This window comes from Rhincodon typus, chromosome 11 (genome assembly GCF_021869965.1).
Source record: "Rhincodon typus isolate 14 chromosome 11, sRhiTyp1.1, whole genome shotgun sequence".
NCBI classification, from domain to species: domain Eukaryota; kingdom Metazoa; phylum Chordata; class Chondrichthyes; order Orectolobiformes; family Rhincodontidae; genus Rhincodon; species Rhincodon typus.
In genome coordinates this window covers 49,739,149-49,758,834 of record NC_063342.1, presented here as the reverse complement: position 1 = coordinate 49,758,834, position 19,686 = coordinate 49,739,149, and the positions used below count along the sequence as shown (strand labels likewise).

Here is a 19,686-nt window from a genome sequence, read left to right as displayed (position 1 = left end):
TTTTGATTTAGACAGTTTTACAACTTTAACATATGTGGTGCATTACAGGTTCATCAGTGTAATATTGCCGGCAGCATTTGACTGCTGAACAATAAAATGCAAGTACATAAATGATTTAGAAATGTTGATGGTTAATCAAAAATAGACAAGTAATTATTTTCAAGCATCTGTTGTGGGATAAGTGTGCTTTACCAAATAGCTTCGAGTTCTCTGTACCCTTCAAACCCATGTCAAAATTACTTGTTCATGCTCTTTTTTTTTGCACAACTAATTTAAACGCTGATAAGCTAACAAGGCACAATTCAATTCCATCCAGTTATGTAATTTTTTAGAAATTAAAAATGCAAAATACCATTTTTGGTGCTAATATGTTTTATTATACATTTAACAGATATAGGTGTGCACAAGGATCAAAAAATTAAAAATGGCTAATTTTGAATTTTTTAAACTCATTAATACAATAATCGAAATTTATGCACAAATGGCTGCAATCAGTTGGGTTGTTGACAGGAGCTTTGGTGCAATTCTACCAATGAATTCATTTCACTGATCAGCTTTCATTCAAATGATATTGGAGATTTTGCTTCCAATTATTTGGGCTGTTTATTTGAATTCCAGCATTACAAATCAGTGAAAAACAAATGGCTAGACTTGTATTTGCTGTTGTGGTTAGCAGCTTCTGGGCAATTTATTTTAGCAGTGTCGCTGTAAGCAACAGTCTGTATTTACATGGCAGATGGAAGCAGCTCCTATTCAATTTAAATAAAATGGCTCAGATGTTTTTGTGGTGCCAAATGCTTCATACAAGGTGTTGAGACAATTGAGAAATGGTTCATTGTTTAGCTAAAGTGTGTCCAATTCAGCAAAAAACCTCTACAGCAACCAAAGAACTCAAAAAATTGTATCTAACATTATCCTTCAATCTATCATGCACAGAAAAGGAGCCTTTAGCTGGATCATAGCCCAGTCGTAACAAGGTTGTGGGGGAAGCCGGAATCTGTACCAAGCACCAACGTTCCAGTGACAGAGCTCTATTTGACATAAATAACGCACAACAGCAGTAGAAACTATAGAAACCATTAACGAATGTAAACACAATTTACTGTTGTGATGTATATGTAACCTAATCTCTTAATAGGTAAATGAAACAAATATTTCTTCTGAAAATGCTTATACATAGATCTTAACAATACCTTGAAGCATTAATTTCTGCCATTCTAAATAACTTTTCTCACAACTACAAACAATCATTTTGAACTTTGTTGTTCAAACAAAACCATTGCAAAATACTGGTTTACTGTTCCACACAGCAGTTGGGAGCCCCTTCAGTCCAGTTATTTATGAACCCCTTTTTGTGGTTGAAGGCATATTTCAGTAATTCCATTCTGTTCTTTTTAATCATCTCAATACCCTTGCTTTCTCAGTTAGTTGTGCTGTCTCTAAATAATGCCACTTTTATCCGTGTAGAATTGCTCTAAGACGAGCATTTCAGCAAAAGCATGTTTGGTGGTGTCCGAGACTGATTGGAGATGATCTCAAATCATTCCCTTCAAAGAAAACTATACACTTCCAATGTCATGTCCAATTGACAATTTTTTTTCCAATTTTTGGTCTTTTAATACACTTAGAATACTTTGATGAACTTTGAAAGTCTCAGTAATTTTCCAGAACTTATCAATTTTCAACATTGCCCTTCATTGAAACATTTCGTCTATCCCTTATTGCAGTTCCAGGTATCTGAACAGTAAATAGAGGGATGCAATCAGACCTGTGAATTATACTTGATGAAAATTCTTCACATTTCCCATCTTGAGGGTAGTAACTTAATGTCAGATACGTTTTCAGTCTCTCAACAATTATTAAGAAACTGCACTCAAATCACTCCGCTTTAATTTCAAGCAAATGTCTTATTTCTTTTGGAAAATTTATACATATTTTTTCTAAGAATTTAAAGTAATTCAGTGCCTATCAATGACGGTGAAAAGCAAAATAAGACTTCAGAAATGTGTTAATTTTAAGACAAAATGCAGCTGCATGTAAATCAAACTCAGGCATGAAACGGCTTTGCTTTTTATTCAATTCCGCCCACAGATCAGGGACCAGGCGAGAAAGTGTATTTTATTTTAACATGAGAAAATATCAATCTGTAACTGAAATTTAGGTCACGAGTACAGTCTTCAGTCTGTCAATTAAATGTTATCTACACCAGAGATCCTGCCCTGTTCTGTGCCGGTACCATGACAGGTATGCCGCCCATTCGTTGAAGATTTGCATGGCTAACAGCATAGGAGAGTGCATGCTGTGAAGGTGTCGTACGAACAAGTGAGCCATTGCACCTTGCTAGGTTTTGTGAAGATGGAGATAAACTTGAAGCAACAATCATTGCCTTTGCCGTGGTGTGGTAGCTTCCATTTGTGTACACTGGTCGGTTCTGTGGTTGACTCGACGTCGTCGTAATTGAGTGGAGCGTATGTCCATTATACCGACTGAATGGATTTAACTCATAGGTAGACTTCTTTTTTTGCCAGTAGGGGGCATTTAGTGTGTTTACTGATGTGAGGGTAACATTTTCAGAGGAACCAGCTGGATGGAAACCTTTAGAGGATGATGATGATGGTGGAATGTCATCTTCCCTGAAGAAAGGAACATTGAATTAACAAGTACTCAGAATAACCATTGATCATCAACTAATTCTGTAGCATTTATGATGTCAATAAACAATACAACTATTTATTCCAGGAGTTGAAGTGCTAAAACTGATTAATCACAGAATTAAAAATAAATTCAACGGATTATTACACTGATCCTGTATTCAAAATCAATATTGTTCAGATATGACCATCATTCCAATCCATGCTCCCATTGCATAGGACTCCTCATTGAGGTGCAGTCAGTTCTGCTATAATCCACCTTCCAGCAACACGAATTGGCTATAACACGGCTGACGAATAGGGGAATGCTATTTCTAAAACATGAACTTGTGTTGGCCATAACGCGATTCCACTGGTGTGCGGAGGAGTATGTGTCAACATCGCATGATTCGCGGGCTTTGTCCTGAGCGTGTGCAATGTTAGCACTGTAAGAGTCTCTGTGTCAGCATGACGATTAACATGAACAACAGAACAAACTCAGAACTTCCTCCCCCATCGAGTCACCTTGACTTTTTTTTCCCCAAGATACAGTGTTAAATTTACTTTTATCTCATTATTAGAAATGAATTAAACATATATTCAAACTGCGCTATCCTTTGTGTTAGGCTTGAGTGATTTTTGAGCTATTTTGATTGATATTTTTTGGGGGTCTGCCCCTAACCCTGCTTTTCCTATAGCCCCCACTATTTATATAGCACAATTTTCTATAATGCAAAGTTTCACAGGAACACAACATTGCATTGTAGCAGAACCGACTGTGTGTCACCTGTTCTCTACGTATTTTGATTGTCCCACAATTATCAAAAAACAGCATTAAACTTCTTTATGGTGAAGTCTATTAACCCTAATGGCATAGGTATGAAACTAATGTTGCATATAAAAAATATGATGATCTCAGATTTCTTCAGTTCACAGGGATCCAAATTTGACTGACAGCAAGAGCCTTACAGTGCATTCATGAATAATACAAAATAACAACATGATTTGTGCCAATTATAATCACCTGAAGTAAAATCAACATCAGTTTTATTGAAACATTGTAGAAGTAAACCAAAAGCCTTTGGATTAATTCCATGCAACGTTGATGATACTACTATTCTGCAATTTAGAACATACCATGAAGTAAATTACCCCAGTATCTCCATGGAGTTGCCTAGCAACTTTGAAATCAAAGTGGCTTCGGCACTCCTATCAGTTTGACCTAGTTTCTAACCCACATATAAACAGAGAAAGCACAATCTTCTGATCATCTGTTTCACTCTTCTAGCAGTTAGGTATATGTGAAGTTGCTTTGACCAAATGTTCTGTGGATAAAAGCACAGCATGATATGGTGTTGAGCCAGCCCTCCATTAAGTACCCATATTCACAGCAGTGTGACAGTAGGGTAAAATCAGAGAGAAGCAAACTTGTCTCTCATCACACTACCATCCATGCATTGATGCTTCAACACATTACACCATCAAGCTATCATTATATGAGATATTTTACCTAATTTATGTTTATAAAGTAAATTAATTAAATTAAAAGTTTTTTTCCCAATTAAACTTCTAGTTTAATGCACTTAATTCAAACAGGTAGTTCAACCTGGTCAGAAAGCAAAAAAAAAATTCAAGGTCCACAGAGCTCTTGATAATCATCCATCATTCCATAATCCATCAATTCTTTTTTCAAAGTACTCCATTTTTTTCTGGAGTCATAATTAGGATATGTGAATTTAGCTTAAAGGATGACAAATCTAAGTGATAAAGCATTCAGATCAAAAACTGCATTAATTCATTTAACCCAATAAATCAGGTGCTTGTCACAATGAAAACAGAATGAAAGTGTGCATTTCCATAAATTTTCTTCAACGGAGCTTACAAAGAAACAATTAGGTAAAATTTGCTTAATACCAATTACAAAGCAACACATATTTGTTGAATAGGCTGGGGTTATTTTCCCTGGAGTATCAGAGGCTGAGGGGTGACCTTACAGAGGTTTATAAAATCATGAGGGTCATGGATAGGTTGAATTTCCAAGGTATTTTCCCCAGGGTAGGGGAATCCAAAACTAGAAGACATAGCTGAGAGGGGAAAGATTTAAAAAGAGTCCTAAGGGGCAGCTTCTTCAAGCAGAGGGTGGTATGTGTATAGAATGAGCTGCCAGATGAAGTGATGGAGGCTGGTACAAATACAACATTTAAACGGCATCTGGATGGGTACAGGAATAGGAAGGGTTTGGAAGGATATGGAACAAGTGCTGGCAATGGGTCTAAATTAATTTGGGACATCTGATTGGCATAGACAAGTTGGACCGGAGGGTCCATTTCCAGGCTGTGGAGTCAACAACGCACTACCTTTCACTTCCTGCAATTGCTTATAATTGAATTGAAAAAGCACAGATCAAAATAGATCCATATACATTCTACAGATTAAAATCTAGCGTCGACCACGTATCTAAAATACTTCAGATATCATTGCATCTGTTTTTCACATACGCTGTAACACTTACATCGCCAGATCCTGTCCAGAGATGCATCAAAAATGTTTGCTTTCCAAGGAGAAACAAGTGCATCATTTTTCTGCACAAATATAGAAATTTTCCAGGTGTCAGGTTTCTAAGACAATAGCAAACTACAGATGACACCACACTGTTCTTTTCCCACATCATGGAATGTGAGAGTCTCTGGCAAGACCAGCATTTATTAACCATTTTTAATTACCTTTGAAGGTGCTTAGCTCATGGATGAGTTGCTACTTTGTCCTAAGTGGTCATAGAGTCATACAGCACAGAATAGACCCTTTGGTCCAACCAGTCCATGCTTACCATAATCCCAAACCAAACCAGTCCCAACTGCCCGCTCCTGGTCCAAACTTTTCCTATTCCCTCCAAACCTTTCCTATTCAAATATCTATCCAAATGTCTTTTAAACATTGTAAGTGTATCCGCACCCACCACTTTTTCAGGAAGTTCATTCCACACGTGAACCACCCTCTGTGTAAAAAATTTGCCTCATGTCTTTTTTAAATCTCTTTCCTCTCACCTTAAAAATGTGTCCCCTAGTCTCGAAATTCCCCATCTGAGGGAAATGACAACGACCATCAACTCCAGCTGTACCTCTCCTTATTTTATAAACTTCTATCAGGTCACCTCTCAACCTTCTACAGTCCAGTGAAAAAAAGAGTCCCAGCATTTCCAGCCTTTCTTTATAACTCAAACCTTCCATACCCAGCAACTTCCTGGTAAATCTCTGAACCCTCTAAGCTGCTTAATCGTGCCCCACAACGAGTTAATGATGTCAAAGCCATTGAATGTCTAGCGCATGTCGACAAATTTCACTTACTCCATATTAACACAAGCTCGAATGTTGTCAAGGACCTGCCTAAAGTGGAGAAGTTAATGTTTCACCAATTATTCATTTTGACTTGATTAAACAAGTGAGAGACTAAATTCTATTTTGTTTGATTGAGGTTAGTTGCAAAACACTTTTGGTAGGGAAGAATAGCCATGTGGCCAAAGTGAGTTCATGGATTTATGATATGAAGAATGCTTTTATAGTTCAAGTTCACATAAACTTGTTGTGAAAATACTTTAATGTGACAACAAGCTTTTACTTAACAACACAGCTGTATTTTAAAGTGGTTTAGTTGTAACAAAGTATGCAACAGGCTTTGTATATTTGTCTTATATGACTATTCTGAATTTTAATTATTTCAGTTATTGTGGCTCTTTTAGTTAAATAACATTGATTAGTTTTGGAGAAAGTTTAGATGTATCATTTTGGATATTTTGGATGATAGCTAATCACTGGGACGTGTTACGACATTCTCCTGGCCAGAATACAAATTGTCCTACTGGCGCCACATTATTGGTAAACATGTCAAAATTGGTCGGAACAAAAACAAAGTTGCTGGAAAAGCTCAGCAGGTCTGATAGCATCTGTGAAGGAGAAATTGGCAGATTGATCTGACAGGCTATGAACAAAATGACTGGTAAGTTAAAGAATGAATCAGGAGACAGTATGAAGTAATGTCACTGAGATGTCCATTACTTCTAAGGAAACCAATTAAGGAATTGTGATTCTTAGGGGTCCAGTGAACAAGAAAGGAAGACTGAAGACAGAAGAACTTCAGTCAAAAGAAGAGACGAATGACCCGTGCCGAATCAACCAGAATTCAAAAGTAAGTCAGTTTAAAAAAAACACTGCTTTTATTAAGTATTATTAACTAATATCTTCATTTGTCATCACGCAAGGAAAGGAAGGTCATTTGATGGATAAGCTGGTCAGGCCTTGGATACTCCTACAAAGATGTTCTGGAGCTAAATTGATTGACCTTCAACATGCAGAGCTTTACAGACTGTACCCACTTCCTGACAGACAGAATGTCCTACTTTCCTCTGAGGAAGACGCTCCAAAGAGCTAAAGACACTTTGCATCACCTCCTGAGCCATTATATTCAACTTTATCAGTTTGTTACAGACAGGCAACCACTTCTGAATACAACTTTTTCACAGACTCCATTTTCTTTCTCTACGTTAGGAGTCCTTTCACCTCACTTGGACTATTATTGCCCATTCCCATCCTTAGAAAAGGCTGACAAATATTTGACATTCAATTGGATTAACACTTCCCCCTCTATGCTGTCTTTTATCCCTAAATTTTTATATATTCCTCCAAATTGGCTGGCCAGTTTTTGTGCATCACTTATTAGCTGCTATTCACAACCAGAATTGTGCTGGAAGCTTGTATTAATTATACAGGCCTCATAAAACTGGGCACTATTACCTTAATGCATTATGACAGGCTGACAACTCTTCCCACGACAGATTTTGCTAGATTACAAAACTGAAGTCTTTATTGTAATAAATATACAAGAAACTTTTTTCTGTAAGCATGATCCTGTTCTGCTAAATAAAAATTCTGAAAACAGAAAGTAACAGAAAATGTCTTTCCATGCCTTATGGGAGACATAAACTGATTGTCAGAGAAATACAGTTATTTTAGCTCACATCATCATTGAACATGGTGCAGGAAAGAACTTTTCATTTGTGATTTCAAAACATTCCAAAAGCAATTCATGGCCAAGTGAATACTTTTGATGTACAATCACTGTTGAAATCCATGAAACATATCAGCAAATTTCCACTGAGCAAGGTCTCACAAGCAACATGTGATGAGGACCAGATTATCTAATTTGACAATTTGAGTTAAGGAATAAATTTGAACTGGGAGTCCACTGAGAACTCCCATGCTTTTCTTTGTAACAATGCAATCAATTCTTTGACGTCAACCAGGAGGGCAAATGTGACTTCAGCTGAACGTCACATCCGATAGGGGACACATCCGATAGTGCAACATTGCACAAGTAGTGGACATAAGCATTAAATAACTTTTGACCCTTGAGTAGCTGGAGTGGGATTTAACTCCCAGGAGTAGATGCGTCAGATGAAATATGAAGCCTCCATCTGCTGTTCAGCTGGGCATTTTAAAAAAAAGAATCCATTAGAACTATTGAAATAGAAGCAACAGACTTCTTTTGTTCTAATGGCAATGACCAGCATCACCAAAACACAGTTTAACTGGTCATCATGTCATTCTTTTATCTTTGACCTGGCTGAATTCAAATTTGTTGCCACATTTTTGCAACATAACAGTGACTGTCCCACAGAAGTAATTATTTTTGAAATACTTTGTAAAGGACTGTATAAATACTATATAAATTTCTTAATGTTCTTAAGTACTAACCTGATCTCATTGGGAATTTCCTCCTCTTCATACTTGTTTTTGTTCTTCCAGTAGACCACAACGACAACAATGGAAAAGATGCAGAGGAGAAGTGCCAGGATACCTGTCACCACAGCTCCAATTATTATTCCAACATTCTGCAGTTGTGCTGTTGAGGCAAAAGAAAGGAGAATTTAAACTTATCCTCCTGACACCCAATTTTTAGGGTTAGTACTCTGTACAATCTGCATCACCTTACAACAGGCAGGTAATCTAATGCTTAGTATCTTATGCTTTCTAGTCAGCTATTCTCCAATTTACTTGTTCCTATTCTCTGAGGAAGCTCAGGACCTAGGTACTATCCTGCAGGCCTTAGATGTGTCACAGTGAACTGTAAATGACTACTGTCTAGATAGATGGCCTTTAGAATCATAGAATCCCTACAGTGTGGAAACAGGCCCTTCAGCCCAACAAGTCCACACCGACCCATCCCCCGATAACCCACCTAATCTACACTTCCCTGAACACTAGGGGAAATTTAGCATGGCCAATCCACCTAACCTGCACATCTTTGGACTGTGGGAGGAAACCAGAGCACCCGGAGGAAACCCACGCAGACACGGGGAGAATGTGCAAACTCCACACAGTCGCCCGAGGGTGGAATCGAACCCGGGTCCCTCGCACTGTGAGGCAGCAGTGCTAACCACTGAGTCACCATGCCGCCCCTTGTACTCATCCAGGCAAGTGATTCTTCTTTCAGTAATCCTATATCCTGATGTACCTTCGGATAAGGGTATTATTTAATTTGAACCTGCATACAGTACATTAATACAACTATTGACCCAACAAAGCAATGACATCTTTAGCTTCTATAAACCATTTTAAAATAAATGTTTTGAGATATAATGAAAGTTTTTTGATCAGTTAGCTCACTATTGGCACTTCTGCAGAACCACTCTGAATAAGTTCTCAACACTGTGGCAATTCTACACATATTATGGGGACAATGTCTGAATGTTGACCTACATAACCTTAACTCAACTGGAAGCATGGCAAAAAACAAATATTTATTCACATCAACAGAGCATTCAGCATACTTCTAGTGGAATGAGAACAGTGAGGTGAGAACAAGTTCAAGAATCAGAGGCATGTGCAATTTGTGTTAAATATGGCCATCTCAAAATTGTAAAGCATCACAAATGAATTGTCTGCTCTTTGGAGTCTTCATTGTTCTCCAGAATTGACTTCTGAGACCATTGCAGGCTTCTAGAAAACATGTCATAAAAATTCAAGCTTTTCTATGAATTGGAATTGAATTGGGCATTCACATACAAGACTATAAATTAGTTAAACCTAGCTTTGGGACAGTAGTGGAACTCTACATATTCGTCTATACTGTGTGGAGTTGGAGGAACACAGCAGCTCAGGTAGCATCAGAGGAATAGGAGAGTCGACATTTCGGTCCTGGTCCATTCAGCATCTCCAGACTGTGTATTCATGGATTAGGGCTTCAGCTCCCAGAGTTTTGATTATATAAATTGAGCTCCCACATTAGTGCATAATAGAGGGAATGTTACCCCTTTGAATGTGCCATCTCTTGATAAGGTCAATAATTCGAGACCTCTGTCCCCTCAGATTTCAAGGCACTTTCAAAGGACAGCAAGGGAGGTTTTCCAGATTCCCAGCCAACATCCAACTCTCCATCAAAACTTAAAACAAACTACTTAATTGTCTAATATAAAACAAAGAACTGTGGATGCTGGAAATTTGAAACAGAAACAAAGTGCTGGAGAAACTCAGAAGGCCTGGCACCATCCAAAGAAAGAAAAAGAGAATTAAAGTTTCAAGTCCATTGACCCTTCTTCAGAAATGAAAGCACCTGGGAAATGTTGGCATTTATACTGATGAGTAGGGGTGGGGTTCAAGTGGAGTTTGGCTGGGGGAGGAGGGAGAGAGGGAGGGAGATGAAGGCACGAGTAGAAGAGATGGAGACAGTATCCAGAGGAAAAAAAAGAGAAGGAAAAAGGAGAAGCAGACAAAAGAGATTGCAGATGTTAGCTGGGAGAGAGATAAATGCTGAATAGGTGCTAAGGGGAAGGGTGAAAAATTAAAACTGGGTTGGCTATGCTGGAAGCAACGCTCACAGAACAGGACCTAGGGGTGTGGGAATGGGTAATGAACATGGATGAAAGTCTTTGTACTCTAAAATTGTTAAATTTGATTTTGAGTCCGAGACCTAATGTATCTAGGCAGAAGATGGGGCATTGTTACTCTAGCTTGCATTGAACTTTATGGAGCACTGTAGCAGGCCTGAGTCAGACATGTTGGCATGGGAACACAGTGATGTGTTGAAGTGGCAAGCAACTGGAAGCTTGGTTTTTAATGGCTGAACGGGAGATGTTCCGCAAAGCTGTCACCAAAGTTTCCTCTCCCCAGACGATAGGAGACCAGATTGAGAGTAGCAAATACAGTAGTCTGAATTGAATGATGTGCGGATAAATTGTTACTTCACCTGGAAGGTATGCCTGGGCCCTGGATAGTGAGGATAGAGGAGGAAAACAGGAAAATACTGCAACTTGCGTGAAGTTGCCGTGGGGTTGGGACTACAGATCACTCGTTCAAGATCCGGAGTCGTGATTACATAAATTTTGCTCACACATCAGTGCATTACTGAGCGAGTGCAGTCCCATTTGAGGGGCCATCTCCTCTTAGAGCTATTAATGAGAGACAGCTGACATTTCCTCATTGTCCATCTTATTGTTGTTTGTGGATCCTTGAGGAATGCTATTTAACTGCTGCTTTCTATGCATTACAATCATGACTACACTTAAAAAGAACTTTGTTGGCTTACAGGCAGTTTGGAACATCTGGAGGCTGTAAATGGTCCTGAATGAATGTAAGTCTTCCTTTCTTAGTTTCTCTATTCAGGTGGTCTCATGCTCCTTTATTACATCACACCATGTTTGCCTATAGCTCATCAGGACTCAGATTTCCTTACCATCTATTTTCTAGCTAAAAATAACTCTTGAAAACATTGACTTCTGATAGTTCCACAGCAATATGTTCGGAAGAAAACTATTGCTTCCTAATTTTTATAGAAATTTTAATGAGTGAAATGTGCAAAACATCTGTCTGGGAGCGAGCCAATGAAAGGTCTAAGATTACTATTTGTATAACACTACAAATATCATTTGCTGCAGAAACCTCATTGGTATCCCCTCCTCTACCCTCACTATATTAGCATGACATTTCCATTTCTCACTTTAGGCAGCCTCATAATGTCTCTGAGAGATTGCCTCATTAGTGTCAATTAGTGCCAAAGTGTTGGGAGGTCTGTGCTGTGGACCTGTATCCCCAGAGAACTGGATTGTGATTGCCTGAACTAATTTCATTTAAGACTATTAACAACCATGAAAGAGAGGTGACTTTCATCCCCACAGTCTTGCTTCAATTGTCAACTAAAATGACGCAGTCCTTCGACAGTAATATCTTTTTAAAGAACTGCTCAAATGACAAGCAGAGAATGAATAGTAAGTGGCAGAGGCATATAGGCTCATGCCATAGGATTGTTAAATGACAAGCTTCAGAAATATTTTGACAGATTTGAGTGTTTTCTTTATCTATTAATGTTAACTACATCTAACAGTCTAAATTTAAATCTATACAGATATTGAAATGAAAATTATTATATATCTACAATAGTAACTTCCTTTTGAAAAAAAAGTATAATGGTAGCATCTACACTAATACTGTTCGTCCATTCATTCTTCCAAGTTTATCTCAAATGCTTAAGAAGACAACATTTGAAATGAATGAGGCTGCACACAGAGTATTATATAAATGGAGAATTCAGAAGTGCGGAGGAATTTACGTGTTCTGGTGCACAAGTCACAAAAAAGCTAGAATGCAGGTACAGCACATAAAACACAAAAGCTAATGGGGTATTATCCTTCATTACAAGAGGAATTGAACATAAAACTAAGGATGTTATGCTTCGGTTGTACAGGACATTGGTCTGAATACATCTCGAATACTGTGTGCAGCTTTGGTCTCCTTACTTAAGGAAGGATGTATATGCATTGGAACAGATCAAAGAAGACTTTAGATTGATATCTGGAATGATCAGCTTGTCTTATGGATTGGACAGACTGGGCATGTTATCACTTTCACTTTCAGAGACTGAGAGAAGACTAATTTGAAGTGTATAAGAAACCGAAGTTTTGACAAGATGGATGCGACAAGGATGTTTCCTCTGGTGGGTCAGTCCATAACTGGGGGATGATGTTTTAAAATTAAGGGCCTCCCTTTCAGATTGGGGATAAGGAGCTATTTTTTTCACCTGAGGATTTCATGACTTTAAAACTTTCTGCCTCAGAAGCTGGTGGTCTTATGAAAGGCAGAGAAGGCAAACAGACCTAAATGTCTACTGCTTCTATTTCATACATTTGCAAATCAAAAACATTCACTGTTAAAAAAAAAATTATTAGCAAGTTAAACACTGCAACTAGTGTCTCCTAATGTTTCAGCTGGATACTTTTCCCAGAGCAAAATTTTCCACGGAGGGAAGATAATTTTGTGGAGTGACCTGCTCTTTAGTGTCTCCTAATGTTTCAGCTGGATACTTTTCCCAAAGCAAAATTTTCCACGGAGGGAAGATAATTTTGTGGAGTGACCTGCTCTTAAGCTAACTTAATTTAACTCAGCCAGGGTAGCAGGGTGTGAGCTGTAACTAGTCCAACATTAGACCACTTATATATGTATTCACACTTCTCGTCACCATCCAATGAATGGTACTGGTAAATAAGCAAGTCTGACTACTGCTGTACACAGCTTTATATCAAAAACCAAGTGACAACAAAGGAAGAATAGCCAATAAGGCAAAGCATTAAAGAATAACCAGTGCCTGTGAAAGAGAAATCTACAATAGCACCTCTTCCAAGTGTTGGTTGGAAAGTTGGAGAGTTACAAATAATAGGAAGCCATGTTAAGATTAGCAAAATACATAAAACAAACCTTATATTTCTATAAACTCATTATAAAATCTTACTTAAGTATCTCCATTCCCTAATGCCACCTCTGAATAACATGTCAGAAATGTCAGCACGACTCTGATTCACAAGGTTGTGGACATACATTAGGACATGGTTTATTGTCCAAGCCGACTCTCCAGTGTATTTCCAGAATAAATGAGCTAAGGACCTACTCCAATGGATACAATGAGAAGATGGTAAAATTCCTATTTAAGACTCAAGTTCAAATGCAATAATGGTCTTACTTATCTAATGCAATGATGTACCTAATTTTCTCACTAAACAACTTTCAAAACTACTGCTATAGAAGAGCATAAGTTATTGCTAAAGAAGAATTATATTATCAGTTTTGGTGTCTAAGATAGATTTTTTTTAATAATTATTACGTTGCCTTAAATGTTTGTTTGATGAGCTTAACTTTTTTGCTTAAATCTCTGGAATCTAAATGGCTAATGTCTGCAAATGCTCTGTGTTTTAAAATCCTCATTGCTATTAACCCTTGTTATATAAGCAGGTCAAGCTGAATTCTGCACTTAGAGGAGGAGAAAAATTCACAAAATTATAGTTTCTGTAAAAAGACAGCATTAACAGTGTACTTACAAGCAACAACCTGTAGGTCAATGGCACAGGTACTGGATCCAATGGTGTTAGAAGCTGTACACTGGTACAAACCATTTGTTGCAGTGCTGATATTCCGGAGAATCAATGTCCCCTGCATTGGATCTGAAACAATACATTCAACGTTTATGTGATTCACAATAATTTGCCAATTTATAGAGTCCACTTTTGAATAGTTCCAAAACGTTTCACCTCACTGACAAGACAGTGCCCTTGCTCAGCTAGGGCACTTCCGAGCATTCTCACTGACAATTATTATAATTCTAAGATAAACCACACAAAAGGAAAGGCCCATCTCCCCACACCAAGCTACTAGTGCATCTCTATTTAATCATGGCTAAATTTTTTTTTAAATCATTAGGAATTTAAAACAAACACAGAAAGTTGAAAGTTAAAAAGCAGTTCCATATGGACCCCTGAATATAAATGATGGTTCACATTTCAGGTAGAAACACAGCCTGGGAATTTTCTTGGAACTGCTCCCACTCCACAGCCATCATTTTACCAAAAGTGCAACTAAACTATTACAATAAGACCTACACTTCCACAAGTTACAGTTATATCATCATTATGGACATACAAATTAGGGGACAGGAACTAGGTCATTTCTTCATTCAAGCCTGCTCCTCCATTCAATAAGATCATGGCTGATCTGGTTGTGGCCTCAATTCTACTTTATTGCCTATCCCTGCTGACTTTTGACTCCCTTGTTAATCAAAAATCCATCCACCTCTACCTCAATAATCCCACCTCCACTGCTCCCTGAAGATAGCTCCAAAGACTCTCCACTCTATGATACAAGAATTTCTCCTCATCTCAGTCTAGGCAAGACCACTATTTGGAAATTGCTATTAAATGCTTTCACAGTGGACAACACGGTGGCTCAGTGGTTAGCACTGCTGCCTCAATGTCAGGGACCCGGGGTCAGTGTGACAGTGTGGAGTTTGCAAATTGTTCCCCTGTCTACATGGGTTTCCTCCGGGTGCTCTGGTTTCCTCCCACAGTCCAAAGATGTGCAGGTTTGGTTAATTGGCCATGGTAAATTGCCCAGTGTTCAGGGAGATGCAGGCTAGGTGAATTAGCAATGGGAAATGGCAGGGTTACAGGGATAGGTACAAGATACAAGGCAATCCATAAATTCAGTGCTCAACATGCATCAGGATCCCTACTGAGGCAACAGGCCCAAAAGACAAGCTGAAAATTTCTCAATAATTATTACTGACTCTTTTCTACATGGAGGCTTTGTACTGCTGCACTCCAGAATTGGGGGGTGTGCCAATAGGTGGGAGAGATGATGGACAGGTTGTGTCAGGTCAAGGAGGCGGGGATGACACAACCTGTCTATCTTTTCCACTACCTATCCACCCCTCCCAGCTCACTGACCAAATTCCCACCACTCCCTACCTGCACTCACCTATCACCATCCGACCTACCTTCTCCAGCCCCAACCCTCATCTCTCTGTTTATATCCCAGCTCCCTTCCTCCTCCCCATTTCTGAAGAAGGGTCCCAACGCAAAACGTCAACTTTCCTGCTCCTCTGATGCTTCCTGGCCTGCTGTGTTCCGCCAGCTCCACACAATGTTATCTCTTCCCCATTTTCATTTGCTTATCCTTATCTATAACATATTTTGTAGGAAGTGAAAGAGTCTTTGTGATTCGAATACTTTTCTTCAGTGTCGCTGAATGGAAAACAAAAGTCATTCAGAACCTAATTTGCTCCTCAAGGTTCTTTTGTAATGAAGTAATAGCAAGTTGACTTTCATCACTGTGGCCTCATATTTGTTCAAATCTTGGCACTGTGCCCAATGTGATTGCATGTCAACTCCTGTCCTCAACTGGCAATTTTTCAATCCAATGACAAGATTGACTGGATAAAGCAGTGATGCATTCTCTTCAGAGTCAGCCAGCTCATTTGGCCCTCTGTTTGTTATTTATTCATTCAAGGGTTGCGAGAGAGACTCGCAAGGACATTTCGAATTTCTCGAAGATGGTGGTGAGCTTCTTGACCACAGCAGTCTGTGCAGTATAGACACACAGACACACACTTATGAAGGGAATTGTAGGATTCTAACCAAACAACAGTGATAGTGATTGTTTTTTCAAGTCAGCATTACATTTGAGCAGAAATATGGTCGTGATGCTATTGAGAATGTTGCCCCTATGTGGCAGGGGGCAGTGGTCAGTGAGTCACTATTGAGAAAACCTTGGTGAATTGCTTCAGTGAATTTTGCAGATCAAATACACGGCTGTCATATTATGTCAACTATGGAAGGGGTGAGCACTTCAGGGAGTGCACCAGATGTCAATCAAGTTTGATGCCTTGCACTGGAATGATGTCAGCTTTTTAAATGTTGTTAGAGCTGCAGTCATGCAGGCAAATGAAGTGTATTTCATCACAATCCAGGCTTGTAGATGATTGACAAGCCATGGGGAGTTACTTCCTGTAAAATTCTCAGACTCTGATTCTCTTCTAGCCACAGTATTCAAGGTGCCAGGCCAGTATCTGGTAAATTGAATCCCACAGGATGTTGAGAATGTGAGAATCCAATGTTGGTAATACAATTCAATTTCATTGAAATGTGGTTTAAGATAAATTCTTGTTGGAGATGGTCACTGCCTAGCATTTATATAGCATGAATACTACTCATCAGTACAAACCTTGACCCAGCCTAGGTTTTGTCACACAGACACCTCCGTATCTGAGGAATTACAAATGGGACTAAAACAATGCAACCACCAGGGAACAAAGCCTACTTCTGACACAATGCTGGGGGGAGAGGTGGGGGTGGAGAGACAGCTCATTTATGAAACAGATGCTGACTGACCTTTGAAAACTGCTCTGAGAAACTCCTACAAAGATGGCCTGGGGCTGAGATTAATGGTTTTCACAACCATAACCACTTTTCTGCTGTGCTCCAATTACTGGGTATGCCTCCAGGATGACAAGAAATCAGTGAGTGTGTAAATAGTTTCCCAACATTTGAATTCTAACAGATATGGTCACAACATTGCTATGTTCACCCTGGTAGCACCAAAAAATGTGAATTCATTTGCATTAGCCAGCTATTTTGCAAAACCTATTGTATGTTCGCAAAAGTCGGAAGTAGCCTTTTGCTTGTTTATCAACTCCCTTCCTTATATGGGCCCCACAGGATGTTAAGTCCACACTCCAGATGACTCAGAACTATGTGCAGTTTGTCCACAATCATTACTATAAACAACAAATGCTGGCGATTACAGCGCATCAGGCAGCATCCATGCAAGCTAAAGTTTTGTCACAGCATTCCATGAAGCACCCAGGCAGCTCCTACCTGTGATTATGCATGCACTACATGGCATACTAAGAAAGGTCTAAGCCTTCAGAAGTGATTGAACTGAACCCTTTACCCTTGAACAGGTAAAATGAACAGTTGTTAAAATAACCTCAGACAAGATAACAATATAATGAAGTACTCTGCTGCATTGCAAAGGAATTCGGAAACTTAGCAACTCAGTAAGTGGAGAAGAAACATCCAATGAAAGGAGGATATTTGCTGGATACATGCACCCAACTTAGAACACCATCTGTTCCCACTTCATCAATAGCCTCTGGCTCAAAGAAAACATGCAGAAGCAGATATGGCATCAAAAACCTAGAGGGCTATCGCTATTTCAGGTTTTCTCCTTCAAGTTGTATATAGCCAGCTCTCATAAGCACAGGTAAAACATACAAACATTGGATTCCAAGAGCAGAGGCTGCCAGTGCTTTTTATAGCCTTACAGACTTCATGGGAGTTCATTATAATGCACCAAATATGCGGTTCTAGTCGCATTGCTGGTTCTAAGACTGGAACCTAAATTTAGAAGATATTTGAGTGACACCCACGAAGTGTATCCTGCAGCAAAAGGGACATTTGCAAAAAAAAAAGTTAAAAAGATGCCTCAACATGAAGCTGACACTCAAGATAAAGAAGATGGCTCCAGTACGTATACTGCAGCCTTAAGAAAGTCTTAAAAGCTTGGACAGACTTGTCTTGGCATGCCTGGACCATACGTAAGGGAAGTGCTGATTAATATACAAGCCAACTGCAGTTTTAGGAAGTATGGTTTATTTATGTTAATTTTATTAATGCAGACGTAAATATTCCAAAGGCCTGTAATTTTTGTATTTCCACTACATGTTTGTCTTTTAATTGATCTTGGGGTAAGGGATGTCAGATTGTGGGTCCAGAGCCCTGAGAGTTCTTTGGTCAAGGTCTACTAGTAGTTTTCAATGGCTAACCTCAAAAGACAACTGGAAATTTCCATTTACTATGTTTCCAGTTAATTCCAGGCTATATTTCATCATATACGTCTTGCAAATATGAGTGAATGTATATACAGTTCACTATTGAAGCTACACAAGCCTGCAGTTGATTGTACTTCCAGTGGCATAATTTGTTTTAATAATCCATTGGTTTTTGGAAAGTTTTTGAAGGTTTTGCCTGATTCAAAACATTGGCCTGAATGACTGTTCTGGTTTCCACAGACAATGAAATTATAAAGACTCTTGATAACTACAGCAGTCAACAATATTGGCAAAGAAACTTTAATTTAAAACTTGATGACCTTTAACCAAGGTTATGAATAACGAGGAAGAAGCTACATATTGGTTGTAAGTTGTGGTTTGGTTATATGCAATCATTTTGATTCTATTCTCTCATGGTAGACTGTAGAATTTGAATTCAATAAAATGTGAAATTTAAAAGGTTAATGATGACCTTGTACCACTGTCAATTATTGTAAAAATCCACCTGGTTCAGTAATGCCCTTTAGGGAAAGAAATCTGCCATCTTTACTTGCACTAGCCTACATGTGACTCCAGATCTGCAGCAATATGGTTGATTCTTAGCTGCCCTCTGAAATGCCCTAGCAGGCCATTCAGTTGCATCAATCACTAGCAAGTCTCAAATAAAGCAATGAAATCAGACAAACCAGCTGATACCGGAAACGGCAACAGCAAACTCAGCCCTGTCAAATCTGCAAACTCCTCTTTACTAACATTTGGGGACTAGTGATAAAATTGAGACAGCAGCCCACAGACCAGTCAAGCAACAGCCTGAAATAGTCATACCCGCAGAAATATACAGACAATGTCCCAGATACTACCATCATTCACTGGCAGGGGTGGTGGTACAGTAAGATACAGTTGGGACTCCGCACTATATGAAGTCTCATGGTATCAGGTCAAACATGAATGAGGAAACCTCCTGCTGATTGACATGTACCCTTCCCTTCAGCTGATGACTTTGTACTCCTCCATGTCAGCGGCTACTCGAAGGAAGCACTGAAGGTGGTGTGGGCACAATGTATTCTGGGTGGGGGAAGACTAAACCTACGAATATTATTTTAAGGATAAACCTCTTGAAAATTAGAAAGATAAAAATATTAAAACCAAATGCAAGAGGATCAAAATTGAAGGAGGATATTTTATTATTGATGATGCATTTCTGCCAATTTTTGATTCTTTTCAGTTTGAACAAGTTTTTTAAACAGTGAACTCCAGCGATATTATCAGAATCTCAGAGGAGACTGATACATCATGAAGCTGACATTATTATATCAAGTAATTTACCCGCAGCGATTCACTGATTATTATCCTTTTGACCGTGCATTAATTGAGTCTTATTTTGCACCATCAGGTTTAGCAACTGTTCCAAGTC

The 19,686-nt window shown here is 38.8% G+C and overlaps 1 protein-coding gene across 1 annotated transcript in view; it reads right to left on the bottom strand.

Moving 5' to 3' along the window:
- Nucleotides 1–379: 379 nt before the first annotated feature.
- Nucleotides 380–19,686, bottom strand: part of igsf11 (immunoglobulin superfamily member 11) — a 53,346-nt gene continuing 34,039 nt past the window's right edge. Inside the window, exons 4-6 of the mRNA XM_020531357.2 lie at nt 13,987–14,109; nt 8,378–8,525; nt 380–2,633 (exon numbers count right to left, since the gene is read on the bottom strand). Of these exons, the coding sequence (XP_020386946.2) occupies nt 2,201–2,633; nt 8,378–8,525; nt 13,987–14,109 (704 nt within the window). The 3' untranslated portion in view covers nt 380–2,200. The remainder of the gene's footprint in view (nt 2,634–8,377; nt 8,526–13,986; nt 14,110–19,686) is intronic.